The sequence below is a fragment of the Stegastes partitus genome, unplaced genomic scaffold (genome assembly GCF_000690725.1).
Source record: "Stegastes partitus isolate 25-593 unplaced genomic scaffold, Stegastes_partitus-1.0.2 Scaffold993, whole genome shotgun sequence".
Classification (NCBI taxonomy): Eukaryota; Metazoa; Chordata; class Actinopteri; family Pomacentridae; genus Stegastes; species Stegastes partitus.
In genome coordinates, this window is record NW_007578724.1 from 170,267 (window position 1) to 184,739 (window position 14,473).

At 42.7% G+C, this 14,473-nt stretch overlaps 1 protein-coding gene across 3 annotated transcripts in view; it reads left to right on the forward strand.

The window, feature by feature from the left end:
* Positions 1-14,473, forward strand: part of LOC103366908 (paxillin-like) — a 31,854-nt gene that overhangs the window by 14,348 nt on the left and 3,033 nt on the right. The window contains exons 2-10 of one of the 3 annotated variants that reach the window (XM_008294774.1): positions 2,945-3,126; positions 3,280-3,365; positions 4,539-4,678; positions 4,891-5,083; positions 5,239-5,386; positions 10,848-11,006; positions 11,826-11,999; positions 13,774-13,855; positions 13,964-14,112. In XM_008294774.1, the coding sequence (XP_008292996.1) occupies positions 2,945-3,126; positions 3,280-3,365; positions 4,539-4,678; positions 4,891-5,083; positions 5,239-5,386; positions 10,848-11,006; positions 11,826-11,999; positions 13,774-13,855; positions 13,964-14,112 (1,313 nt within the window). Of the gene's footprint in view, positions 1-2,916; positions 3,127-3,279; positions 3,366-4,538; positions 4,679-4,887; positions 5,084-5,238; positions 5,387-5,993; positions 7,473-8,457; positions 9,011-10,847; positions 11,007-11,825; positions 12,000-13,773; positions 13,856-13,963; positions 14,113-14,473 lie in introns of those variants that run through there. The other 2 variants (XM_008294773.1, XM_008294772.1) reach the window with 2 other exon arrangements.

Sequence of the window (14,473 nt, forward strand, 5' to 3'; positions counted from 1 at the left end):
TGTCGACTTCCTCTTCTCGTGGACCAGAAATAGAGCTGCAGTGTTGAGTTTTAGGTGCACCTGCCTTTTATCACACACCATACTTGGTGTTGGCTGTAAAGATTGACACTTATATTATGTCTGCCTCTTGACTTTTATGGGTTTGTGTGTATATTTTTTGTTGTTGTTGTTACTACTACCTAGTCAGCGACGAAGACGCGCTCGGAGCTGGCTGCAGTAGTGTAAACACTGAGCTCTGCTGTGTCCATAATGAAACTCGGAGGAATGTAGCCGGGCTTCTGTGTCCAGAGAGGAGTCTCTGCTGTGAAACCCAGTCAACTGGCATGTTAGCCATGCTCACCATGCTAACCATGCTAACGCTAGGTCGGTCCAAGTGGATCTGGTATTGATCTGGCTCAGCTTCTGCCGTGTCTCCTCTCTGTCTGGACAACATTGCAGTCCGAGTTACCGCTGTGCTCATGATACTATGGTATACGTAGCATTCGCTTTAAGGTTTGTAATTGGCTTCCTGTGAACTTTATGTTGTGGTCAGAAACTTGACATTGCAATACACCTCATGTCTTAATAATAGGACTGTACTTAAAAGACTAAATCTAATGTAACATGTTGCGTTAAAATGTGGTAAAAATGAATGTGAGTCATGAGTAACCTAAGCAGAGCCGGCACTGACGGCATGAAGGAGGGGCTGATTATACCCCTTATATACCTTTGTGATACCACTCCCTTCGCCGGGCATGCCTCTGTTGATAAGAGCTCTGATTGCTCTCAACTTTCCTCATTTCACCACGTTGTGTTACTCCGCCATCCTCTCCTACTTGCTCGGCCTCCTGAAGTCGGACAGCTTCTGCCTCAGAGAAGGTTTTCAGTGGTTTGCGTGAGTACTGTCTCTTATTGAGCTTTCAGGCAGCTCGGTCGGAGCTGGCACAGCAGTGGGGAGGTGAACCTAACTCCCTGCTATTAATTTTAACCCTCTCCTCTGCTCTCACTTGCTCCCCACTCTTACCCCTCCTCCTCCTCCTCCTCATCTCTTGTGCTGATGGTAGAGTTAAGAAAGGCAGTTCCTGCCTGGCAGACAGTGTGTTTAGGTTGCCCTCTTCCTTCTCTGCTTCTCCTTTCTCTGTATTATCTCCTCTTCACTTACCCGGGTGTACTATTTTGTCTTTTTTTTAAGGTACGTCTCATCTCCTTTTTACTTTAGCTTTGAGTGTCTCTGCCTTGACCCATTGGTTAATTTTAGGCTGCGACCTCAGTGGAGTATTTGCTGTTGAACATACCTTTGCAGTAATGGCAATATTAGCAGAATTTCTTGTAGAATATTACATTTTGAGTACTTTTCAATGGGCTTTCACCAATACAGATTGGTACCTAGTGATAGCAACTTTTATTTATTTGCTCTTTTGGTTATTTATACTAGAATTGAATGCTAGTGTTCTACCTTGTAACCTGGAACACCAGTGTCTTTACTTGCCTACAACATGCCAGTATGGGTTTAAACAGTAATTGTTAACTGATACTTTAAACATATAAATACATATATAAATGTATAATATACATTTCTTTTTAGATCAATTTTGTTTTTATATTTAGGATCTTATTTTTTAGGACTTGTGAAATTCTACAAGAGAAACTAAACCCTCCTCCGGTGAGTGAGTGCGCTAAAATAAGCCCAAGTGCTCGGTAATACAGCCTGTGCTCTTCATTAAATCCCCTATAATGTTATGTGTCCCTCTACCTACTTGTTATGGCTGCTAAATTAGTAGTTGTTCTCTTGGACCGCTTTCCTCTCAGAATACCAAATAACCCCCCCTTGCTCAGATTCGGTAGCTGTCTGGTGTGTACATGGTGAATATGAACTCAGGTACCTGGTTGCAGATTTTACTGCATGTCTTGGATTTAAAACTTGTCAAGAAGATTGCATGCAGTTGAGGGTAAATGAGTAACTAAAGGAGTGGTCGTGACAGCCAGCATGATTCAACTTTTACAACTCCACCTCTTCTGATGTCAGCGCACATGGGTCTTTGACAGGTTGCAAAAGAAGCAGTAATCATTTGGTGTTGCTGTATGCAAACGGAACATGTGATGAGTCGAGCGTTGTTCACAAGAACTTTTTATTGGTGTTGGGTAATATTGATATGTAATGTTATACAGTGATTACTATAGTGATCCAATACATTTTCTAGAAATTCAACAGAAGAACCACGTGTAGATACACTAACCACAGAGGAATGTTTTAGGTTAATACCCTCCTGTTCTAATGCAAACACTACTGTAAATCTAGTATGCCTATGAAACGCTCTGCTTTCTCACTTGGAAAACTTTTTAAAGGATAGTAACCTCTGTAGAAATTGTGTAGCAGAATCTCTCATCTCACAGTATTGTCATATTGCCTAACTCTGTCTAATAGTTCTCATAGCTGTCATGATCAAATCAAATTAAATTACATTTTATTTATATAGCGCAATTCACAACATATATCATCTCACAAGGTGAAGACCTTACAAATTTTAAACAGAGAACCCAACGATCCAAAGTTGCCTTTGGATTCCCTCTGAGTAAGCGGTCAGCAACAGTGGGAAGGAACCAAAAAAGAAAACCCAATTACAGAAGGGGGGAAAAAAAACCTCCAACAGAACCAGGCTCAGGAAAGGCGAGCATCTGCCTCGACCATTTGGGGTGAGAGTGGGGATGAGGGGGGGATGGGGATAGCAGGAAAATAGTCTCTGTATGCACCTTCCATGGGTAAGGCTGGATAATGCTAAATATGAACCAGTTTTGTTTCTTTCTGCCTTTCAAAACACCCAAGGACACCATTATGATCCATCAAAGCGTAACACCATACATGAGTAAACAGCTAAAAGCTAAAATCAAAGTGGGTATGACCTGACCGGATCGGATCACAACAGAGTTTTAATAGGTATGCTAATAAGTCTGTGTTTTTCCGTAGATGCTTTGTTGGCGGACCTTGAGTCCACAACATCCCACATCTCCAAGCGCCCACTTTTCCTGTCTGACGAGACCGCCTACTCCTTCCCTGTTGGGAGTCAGAGCCAGCAAGAAATTTGCTCCCCACCCCAAGAACCACCAACTCCCTCTGAGCGAACTCTCAACGGACTAGATGAAACAGAGGTAAATGCATACATTATATGTATGTCCTCGACAGGTCGGAATTAGATGACTCAATTAAAAGCATTGTTTGATTTACTCATGGATGAAAGTGTAAATTAATTGTTTAATTTGCACATCTGAATACTCGGTAATGACTTTCCTTTCTTCTCTCAGTCCTTCAGCTCAGCTCAGAGAAGTCCCTGGTCTAGAGACAGCAGCAGTCCAAGCCAACCCATTGGTGAAGAGGACCACGTATACAGGTTAGAGCTGAGGCCTATGTTTGTTGGATGGTCTGTTGCAGCACAGTACGCAGAGCTGTTTCTGTCTCGTCACAACACTTATATTGTAATGCAGATGTGTTTGCTTGACACAATAGCTGTAAAAAGCCTCCACCTTTCACTTCATTCATTCAAAGCAACATAAAGTTCTGCACCTCTATGGCAACTGCACAACCATTGCTAAAAGCAGAGATAACTCAAAATTCTCTTTTGCACTGTATTACAAAGTTATAATGCAGTCAGTCATAAAAAAGGAAAGGATAAAAGTTGAATGTCTTTGATTACTCATTTTCCAAAAAAAAAAAACCTGGAATCAATATATACAGTATTGGTCAAAGTGCCCACAGGCGTTACCAATACTGGAAATCAATGATGACTCCCCAGACTATAGATAATCCACCGCAAACATTTTGTGTTTCCATGTGTGTCTCCTATCTGCTCTATGTCAGCATAGCCTGCAGTTTAGCCCAATTCAGCTGAAAAGTCCCAGAAGTTTTGTCACCTCCCACCTGAATTAGTTATGACTTTTCTGTTGCGCTGAGGGATGCAGAATTTATTTATTTTCTTACAGAATCTATGATTGCAAATGATTTGTTTGGGGAAAAAAATTAAATGAAACATGTAGAATAAAGTGATTTTGATTAGACATCCTTTTTTTTTTTTTTTTTTTTTTTTTTAGCTTAGATTGGGTTGTTTTTCCCCATCAAAACAGAAATGCATGATCCGTCAAGGATGGTCAAAAAACTGAAAATTCAACAAATCTTAATGTTTTTACAGTTTCTAGCTCTGGTAAATATTGTCATTTTGGTACTGATGTGGTAATGGTAATGATAACATGCCTTACAAGCCTGCTGGTGGTTCAGAGGGTTAAAGTCCCTTTCCAGTCATTAATATAACCCCTAAAAACTCATCCCTGTCAATCAAAATTATGTATTTAAAAGGTTTTTTTTCCCTTGAAAACAATCTCTTCCAGCCTTTAAATGGTTGAGATGTACCATCTACATCATTGCTACCTTTAGAATGTGCATATCTATGAAGTCCTGGCCTCTTTCTCCACCCACATTCATATGGGCATGTTAATAAATGTAAAAAACAACAACTTGATTTTCACAGATGGGAGTATTTAATATTTGTTGTTCTCTCCACTATTTACAGTTTCCCTAATAAGCAGAAGAGTAGTGACTCATCAGCTGTTGCCATGAACTCATCGTTGGGCAGCAACCTGTCTGAGCTCGACCGCCTGCTGTTGGAGCTCAACGCTGTCCAGCAAAGCACCCCAGCCTTCCCCACAGAAGGTGCATACAGAGATTACTTTACGATTTATGAAACATGCTCTCTCATGTTTCTCTGGAGGAATGCAGATGTCACTATCTAAATCTGGCACTGCTGTTTTTGTAGTATGACACTGTGATCTCATTCTCTCCACTGTATTTTGTTTCTGTTCCGTTGTTGTGTAGAAGTTAATCCATGAAAGACATACATATATCTTTCTTCTCTGTTCTAGAAGAAGCAGCTCCACCACTGCCTGCCAGCAGCATCATCCACCATATCCAGGAAAATGGAGTTTCCACTGCAGGCAAAGCTGCTCCACCAACACTGGATAAGCCCAAACGTGGTGCAGCAGCTCGAGGAATAGAGGATGTACGACCAAGTGTAGAGAGCCTTCTAGATGAGCTGGAAAGCTCTGTGCCCTCACCCATGTAAGAGAAAAACGTTACAGCAGCATAGGAATTGTGCTAGTATATGTGGATGATAAATTAGTGCTCGCATATTTTTAAAACATTGTTGTGTAATTTTATATTTCATTGAAAAACAATCCACTCATTTTGCTGACTGTGATATTTTTTTTCTGTAGTCCCACACCTTTGGTGGTGTCAGATGAACAAACAGATGGACAAGAGGAAACACTATCACAACAACAAGCCAGAATGTCTGCTTCCTCTGCCACACGAGAACTGGATGAGCTAATGGCCTCCCTGTCGGACTTCAAAATCCAAAGCAATGTGAGTGTGGCTCAGAAGTGGGTTGAGTTTGAGCATTTGGGGTTTGCGTATTTGATGGAAACTAGTTATTTTTGGCGTTGTGTAACTGTTTAGGACAATGATGCATTAGGGGTAGAAACAGTTTGGATCAGACTAATTTTACTTAGTGTTTTGACCATTTTTGTGGTTTTGTTGTTTTGCAACAGAAATGGTAGAGTTTTCCAATGTTATGCTGCTTTTCCATCTTCATCAACACTTAAATGACTTTCATTCACAAACATACATTTTTGAAGTGTTGCAGTGGCATGAAAATGGTTGTTGGGGTTTTATTCACGTTACTGCAATTTACCGTGTCTTTGATTACAGCCTGCAGTTTTGGTGAGACTAAACAAATGTTGGAGATATGTTAGATTTGAAGTGATGATGTCCAACTGTCAAGACTTCTGTTCAAATACTCAAAACTAAGTTTATTATTTTACTCTATCCTAGTTTTGCTTTGTCTGAGACTCTTTGCTGTTCATTCTTTTCATTCTCTATTTTCCTGATCTCTGTCTGTTTTTCTCTACCATTCTGTATGTTTTGTCCTTGTCTGTACATTGCGTTCTTTACATCATTACACCTGATTCAGTCTGGCTCTCAGTTGTCTGTGAATCAAGATGCAGTAGACCCTTTATTGGTTGCTGGTTCACCAGTTGTCCAAGTAGTAGCCGACCCATCTGTAACTCCTCATATTGGTTCAGTGGATACTCTTCTACCCTCAAGTTTCACTACTCCCTCGTGTACACCTCTTCCACTGGAACTCCACATAGATGAAGATGGTTGTTCAGCCCCCAATTCGACACGTAGTTCCACTGTAGTAGTTACATCATCTAAGAGTCTTCAGTACTCCCAGGTCCAACAGAAGGATGATGGTAGCACTGTCACTTCTGAGAACTCACATGTGAAGAGCGTGTCTGTCTCCAGTGCTGTCAAACCTCCTAGTCAAACTGAAGCCAATAGTACGATACACATGTTGGCAAATAAAGTTTCTACTAGTGAGGTCTCAAGTCCACTTAGAAAGAGCTTTAGTCCGGTCACTGTTGGCAGAACTTCTAGTCCAGATCCTGCTGCCAGGAGCTCCAGTCCAGCGCTTATTTCCAAGAGTCCTCTTACTGTGTCTAAAAACCCCAGTCCCATTCTTAAGACTCCCGGTTCTCCTGACATTAAACCTAAAAGCCTGGTCGCTAAAAGTCTTAGTCCTGCTCCTTTAAGTCAAAGTCCACAAGGAGCTACCAAGAGTGATAGTCCAGTGATAGTGCCAACCACTATGGAAGCAGTGCCAAAGACTGCTAGTCCTTTAACAGTTCCTAGGCTTTCAAGCCCAATTCCTAAAAGTGCGAGTCCTGTCACAGTCCCCATTATCCCTAGTCCGGTAACTGTCCCAAAGAGTCCTAGTCCAGAAAGAGTTCCAAAGTGTGCTAGTCCAGTGACTATTCCAGTACTTTCAAGTCCACCTTCAAAGATTGCAAGTCCTATAACAGTTCCTAGTATCTCTAGTTCTCCAACTGTTCCCAAGAGCTCTAGTCCCGAAGCAGTGTCAAAGAATATGACCCCAGTAATGCTTTCACGGCTTTCAAGTCCAGTAACAGTTCCAAAAAGTGAAACTGCAGTTCCTAAGAGTCCTGCTTCTGTCATCAGAAAAGCATACACTGTTCCGGGTGCCAGTAGTCCCAGAGCTTCTCCAGTTTCACTTAATGCTGTCCCGTCAAATAGCCCCTATGGCGTTCCTCCTGAAAGTCAGGGAGGCGAAGTACTGGATTTAACATGGCCATGCCGGGAGCCTTTGTTGGATGATGCTTTAGACAAGCTCTTAGCCCCCGACTCTACTCGAACCGGTGAGAACCAGCCACCAGTTTCTTTTATGCCTGGAGATGAGGACAGATCTTGGGAGGAGGAAGATGGAATTTACCCTGACCTCAGCCGAGAGGGAACCCTGACACCCATGACTGAGTCCAGCTGGATTGACGAGTGTTACACCCCCTCCACCTGCCCCGGGACACCAGATGCAACGCTGGACCTGCCTCTACAGCAGCCCTCTGCTGTCGAGCGACTATCTGCTTCTGGTCAAGTAGGAGGCTCGCCTCGACTCTCCCAAAATAAGCTGCTGGCATGAAGCTATAGAGGATTTAAGACCCAATGTCGTCTTTTTGTTATTTGGCCATGTGCCCTAAGATATAAATGATCTCTGACACTAATGAGAGAATGGCTGTTTAAGGTAATTGTTCAAGCAGCGTGTATCTCTACATGCTGGAATAAACTTATTTTGGGAGAGCAGCTCCTACAAGTGCTCGAGGAGCTGTGCAATAGTACGAACATGTCGAGATGAAGAGAAATTCCTCAGTCTCTGTGGTGTGATGCATGTGGTGTCATATAGCAATTACAAAATGGCTTGAGGGAGAAGTCTCCCTGTAGACATCATTTGTGGCTGATGTTGTAAGCTTTGCTGAAAGGATGTCGACGCACGTCCCCACTTGCTTCATTGGCTTTTGCTGTGTTAGTCATAGGGCCTGGCCTATCATGTTTATTCAAGTTTTGCATCACTGGCTGTATCAATACAAAAACATGCCAGGAGTCCACAGTAGAGGGAATGTTTTTTTTTTTCCTTTTTGTTAATGTGTATGTGCACCACAACCGTGCACATGAGTTTAAGAAAAATAGAAGAATTTTGCTTCTTTGATCTTTTCCCTTGCTTTGGCATGTGCAGACATTTGGGAAAGTGATAGACGTGTGTTGTTTTGACTTCAGCTGTCCAGCATGCCCTGCCACAGATTCCTAGCTAGTGTTAAGTAGATTTGATTGTATGGAATGAACTCGAACAGAAGGCTGTGCTTGGCTTCTGCAAACGAAAATGAAGAAATCTGATGCGTGCCTGACAAATAAACTGCATAGCATTTTGACAATCCTACTCTGAAGCCACTGCTTGAGTGTTGCTGCCACTTGAATGACACGTCCAGTGCTGGACCCTGTCCTGCTTGTGCTCGTAACCCAAAATGGATTTTCTGGTGAATGGCACAATCCGAGCTTCCCACACCCCCTTATCATCCACTTTCCAGCTCAAGTCGGTTATCCGCCGCACCAAAGAGACTTCCAATGTGCATCCGATGTTTAGGGAGGGACTGTTGAGACGTAAAATGGGACCAATCATTGTGAATAAAAGCAACTCGCAAGATCGGCTTATTGAAGAGCTGCAGGGCAAACTGGGGATTGGACGAGTGGAACGCAGGCGTAAACAGCAGCCAGATGATTGGATGACAGAGGGAGTCATCGTTATGTCCAACCCACAGCGAACACGGGAAGAAGGGATTCAGCCATCTGTGGATAAGGTAGACACTAGAAGTCCATAGCAGGACCACATCAGGTCAAGTTGGACATAAAATCCTCACTCATGGTTTGACTTATAATCAAAGGATTAACTGGCAAATATAAAATATTTATAAAGTTTCATCACCTTGTCATAAAATTTCACATCTTTTTGGCAGTCATTTTACATAGCTGTAGTTCTTGTACCACTTTTGTTTCACCTTTGCCCTATTTTTCATTCTGACTTTGTTTCTCTATCTTGTCTGTTTGCTCTCTTTTCTGTGCCGTTTCCTTTTTTCCTTCTTCCTCTCAGATCATCATCCCTCCCGAATCTCCCGTCCCACAGAGAAAAGTCCTCTCCCCTCCACAGTCTCCCCCAGCACCCAAAAAGCCACCCCCAGTCAAGCAGACTCCTCCGCCACTACCTCCTCCCCCTCCGACTCCCCCTCCTCCTCGAGAACCTACCCCTCCACCCCCAAAGGAGCCTACTCCTCCTCCTCCTCCTCCTCCTCCTCCTCCCAGGGAGCCCACACCTCCCCCTGTCCAGCCCCCTCCATCGCCTAGCCCCCCACCCAAGCCTGTCACGCCACCCCCACCTCCAAAGGTCTTTGTATCAGTGGGTTGTCAGACAGACTACGACCCCATCTTCCCACCAATGCAGGCATGGATCACCTCTTATCACCTCTGTCCGTCTTTCTCTCTCACCTCATACTCTCTTTCCACTTTCTATCACCCACTTTCTTTTACACTTTGACGTGTTTTACTTGAGCCTGTTGCGGATCATTTGGTTATTTATGGGTGTTGTACAGCTTGTCTGGTCCCTGGCTCTGTTTTTGGCCCACCAGTGTTGAAACAGGTAGCATCTTTTTAAAGCTTTGTCTGAAATCCAGTCGGTCCAGGTTATGAGGGGTTGCTGACATCCAGGCTGGAGAGACTGAGCCCCTTTTCTAATTCTGACATCTGATGGCGCCAAGAGCCGTGTGTTCGGAGAGCAGTGGAGAATTTAAGAGCTTAGGGGAGAGCAGAGTGTAACTCCCCGATGTTCCCGTTACACTAAGTGTCCTGCCATGCACAGGAATTGGAGGCTCGCGGTGCAACCGTAACCTAATCTGCCACATGACAGCACAGTTACCACCACAATTATAGCATGTCTCACAGGACTTAAGTCAACAGGTCCCATTAGGTTAGATACCGGCCTGTTGTACCAAAACACCTTCAAGAACCCACAGTGTCTTTACTGAAATAATGTGGTGAAGATTTAGGGTAGTAGATTGAGTGTTAAATGTGTTTTTCAGGCAAATTCTTGTGTTATTTTGTTAAAGGTAAAGAGGTTATTTGAGTGTGGGGGGTGTGTGGAAAGAGTGTAAGAGAGAATACATGGAGCAGAGATGCTATTTTTTCTCTCAAAGGAATGTAGGAGTCATGAAGCTCCAATAACCACACCATCTGAGAAGGTCTGTGTTTGCTAACATTACAGCAGCCCAGACACAGTCAAATACAATGTTGATATTAGAGGTCTGCAAACATGGATTAGAGCTGATCAGAATATCTTTTTTTTGTCGTGGTTGATATGTTGGTGGCTTGTTTTGGTACTTTCTCTCTCTTGTCTTTGTGTAGCCGAGAGAGGAGGAGACAGATTCACTGCTGTTATTAGAGACATATATGTCTCTCAGCAACTTAACAAACAATAATAGTAAATGTTCAGTGGTAGAGCTCTGGAGAGTCCGTAGATCTGTGTTTGCTGTCTAGTGAGAAATCACGTGGTGCCTTGTTCACCTGGTGCACTACCAGCAATAAAGGCGGAACCCACTATAAATCCCAATTACAAAGACAGCTACATGAAGTAATTCTATTAGGTTTATAAAGTTATGTCACGACAGTAGGTCAGTCCAAAAGCTGTATGCTGAACACAGAAAAATGAAGTAAGCAAAAAGAGCAGTGGTCAATAGACTCACAGCAACAATGGCATGACAAACGATGTACACAGATCTGCCGTGGAGCTGAATAAACAGCTCTGACTGATTATTGTCACGTCTTCCATTGAAGTATTTACTGCACACAATTTATATTCAGTGCTTTTGTTATATTGTTGACCCCTTACACATGGCATAATGAAACCACTTCGGTCTTCCGTCTCTGTCAGATCCAGTCACAGGGAAAGACCTCTCCCACTGCTCCCCCCAAACCAGCCAACAAGCTAGACAACATGCTGGGAAGCCTGCAGTCCGACCTCAACAGACTCGGAGTCCAAACCGTGGCTAAAGGCGTCTGCGGTGCCTGCAAGAAACCGATTGCCGGACAGGTAATCACACAGAATCATCTACATTTACACAAACACCAAAGCTTAGATGCAGTACACATACTAAATTTGATCTTGCCCGCTTTTAGACACACATTCTGTGGTGTTTACACACAGAACACCCAAGAGGCACATAAAATACCCTCATCACAGTTTTCTGTTAATGGTGTGGTGAAAAGAAGATTGCCCTGCAGATTTATTTGTCCAAGTTAGATGAGTTGTGCAGTGTTGGCTCTTGTTTCACTTATCTCGGGCTGTGCTGATTGCTTAACGTCAAAGCCACTCAGTCTATCAATAATTCAACTTTTATTTCGATGACAGCCAATAACTGGCGTAATATAAAAGTGCAGCAGGCACTCTGTGACTGTATTAAAATTTTACTTTGTGAAGGCATTTGTGTGAAGACTTTGTCACAAGCATAAATTCTAAGTCATCAAACTGAGCTTTTTTTTCCTTTATGTATGTCACTCACTTAACTGGCAGTACCATTTTTTGGAGCAATTATCTTACTACTTCTTATTTTATCTGCACATTTCATCAGCAACTTATCTGATAAAAGGAGATTTGACACAATGTATAGCAATATATGGATTTTTTCCCCCTGAGTGAAATGTTACTAAAATGAAGTGGGACAGTGGTAAACATGACGCAATCTATGGTTGCTTTGTCTTTTAAACTTTGTGTTGTGAGATGTGCATCTGCTGCTGTTTACAGTATTCCCTGTGCTTCTTACATGCTTTGCTCCAGTGACTCTCTCTGCTGAGCCAGGTCTTTCTCTTTGCAGTTCATTACATATTAATGCACTGTGTCTCCCCGCACCAGGTGGTGACTGCCATGGGCAGAACGTGGCACCCTGAGCACTTCGTGTGCACCCACTGTCAGGAGGAGATTGGCTCCAGGAACTTCTTTGAACGCGAGGGGCAACCTTACTGCGAGAAAGACTACCACAGCCTGTTCTCACCGAGATGCCACTACTGTAATGGGCCCATACTGGATGTTAGTAATGCACACATTAACATACACACGCACACACACTCATGTATCCAGTTAATGGGCTGATAACGATATTTATGTATTCATAACCTAATGGATTATAAGGCCTTCCTGGAAAAAACATTTACTTGTTGGTAATTGCTTTTCTTTGTCAAGCAGATACTGACAGGCAAACATGTGCACACGCACATATGGTCCCAGAAACCGTTGAAGCAAAATGACTGCTAGTTTCCTTTGGCATGCAAACATTTACATTCCAGTTACCACCCCTAATTATGAAACGGCAGTTTGTTATCGTACTGTGAGTTTAATGGAGAGCTGTTATCAGTTTGGTCTCTATGTTCAGTGGACAGTTCAGCCTGAGACACAGTTTAGGGGCAGGATAGCTGGTCACCTCCACCAAAAGAGGAGAAATGCAGTTCAGGTGATAATTTGTGTGTTGTTTGCTGGTTGTTTCAGTCCCAGACGCTAAACTAGATACACAACAGTCTGTGGTGCAATTCTCCAACTTGTCTCTTTATTTCACTGCAGAATCTTGTTTTCCTGGTGACATATATATAAAATAGGGGTGGAATATTTGAAGTTGTTCTCAGGCATTTACAATTACAACAAGATGTATTACTGTTGATGCTGGGTAATTACAAAAGTAATGTAATTACTTTTTTCTTTTTTTTCTTTTTAATGAGTAACTGATTAGTTTTTAGTAGTTTGCCCAACACCGACGCAGACAGACCTACTTGCTTCTCTTCCCTCTCACTTGTCGGCACTCAGTCTTATCTTCATGGTGACACGCTCCCATTGAGTTTTTTTTTCAGCCATTGCTCACACACACACACACACACACACACGCACACACACACACACACTCACTCACTCAGTGCCAGAGGTACTGGGAGGCAGGCAGACGGAACAGTGGACGCAAGCCAGGGGAAAGGCCAACATGAGTCACTGCCAATCCTTCCTCATGCACTGTTTGACATCTAGTTGATCTGTCACTTCTTGCTTTCTTTCTTTCCTCTTTATTTATTAATTGATTTTTTAACTTGGCTGGCTTTCCGTGGTGCACAGGTGGGATTTTATTCTCTAGAGATCTAAAGGGACCACAGAGATTTGTGTCTCTAAGTAAAAGAAACTATATTAAAACAAAGTAATGCTGGACTTTATACAGTATATGCATGTTTTTATTCAACCATCAGAGTTAAATGTGAAATGCTCATTTCTCAGTTTTAATTTTTCCTTGTCATGCTCAGTCGCATACATTTCTTTTGTAACCTGCTATAATATTTTTAGTTTTAGTGAATTTGTATCTGCATCCACTTATACAAATCAAGAACTGTGTTTCAGATTTCCCTCTCATACGACCCTCTGTTTTACAATATCTCACCCTCTGGTGGCAAAGCTGAGAACCACTTCTGCCCCAAAATACGCAGAAATGTCTAACGGTGGTTCGCAGTGAATAATTGTTGCTCAACTCGAACAGTTGTGGATGTTTTAAAATCTTGGGTTACATGGATCGTGTGCTTCCAGCTGAAGCTGTTGAGAAATGGTATCAGGCCTGGAAAACATGAGCTAACAGCCTCAATGTTCCAGCACTTCCACTACCACACTGCCTCTGTGGATGCTGCCTGCCCTCTCCTGGCCTCTGAATCACTGATGTCTTCTTTTCTACCATAGTGACAGGCATACATGCCTATGTGCTGATTTTATCAACACTAAATGATCAAACCTCGAGGAGATTGTGAAACACTGACCATTTGCTTTCTCCTTTGTTCCACAGAAAGTAGTGACGGCTTTAGACAAGACTTGGCATCCGGAGCATTTCTTCTGCGCCCAGTGTGGAGCCTTTTTTGGACCAGAAGGTAGCAGCCACGATCTCTGTCGTGTGTTGAATCAGACCTGTTGTTATATACTGTATTGATAAAAGAGGTGTGCAGTGTGTGAGTCAGTGTGTCTTTGCTGCCCTCTAGGCTTCCATGAGAAGGATGGAAAGGCGTTCTGCAGAAAGGACTACTTTGATATGTTTGCCCCTAAATGCGGTGGTTGTGCCCGTGCCATCCTGGAGAATTACATCTCTGCCCTCAATTCGCTTTGGCACCCTGAATGCTTTGTGTGCAGGGTGAGTCACTGGATGCATCTGAAGTTAATCTGAATTTAAAAAAAGGAATTATGTACTTGGATTATTATTAGGAATGCACAATATATCGGCAACCACATCGGTATCGGCCGATATTACAGTTTTTTTCCGATATATCGGTATTGGTCTGATGAACAAATTTAGCCAATGTGAAGAAGCGATGATTGTCTAACATTAGCACCTGCATCTCTACATTTGATGTTGCTGCTATTTCACAGATGTTTTTACTTAAATGGTCCTGGACTTGAATGTTAAACATGTTAAAATACGTTTTAAAAGGTTTTACTTTTATTACGTAATAAAGAAGACTGTGGTCTAATTTGGTATGGGCTTCTTTTGAATA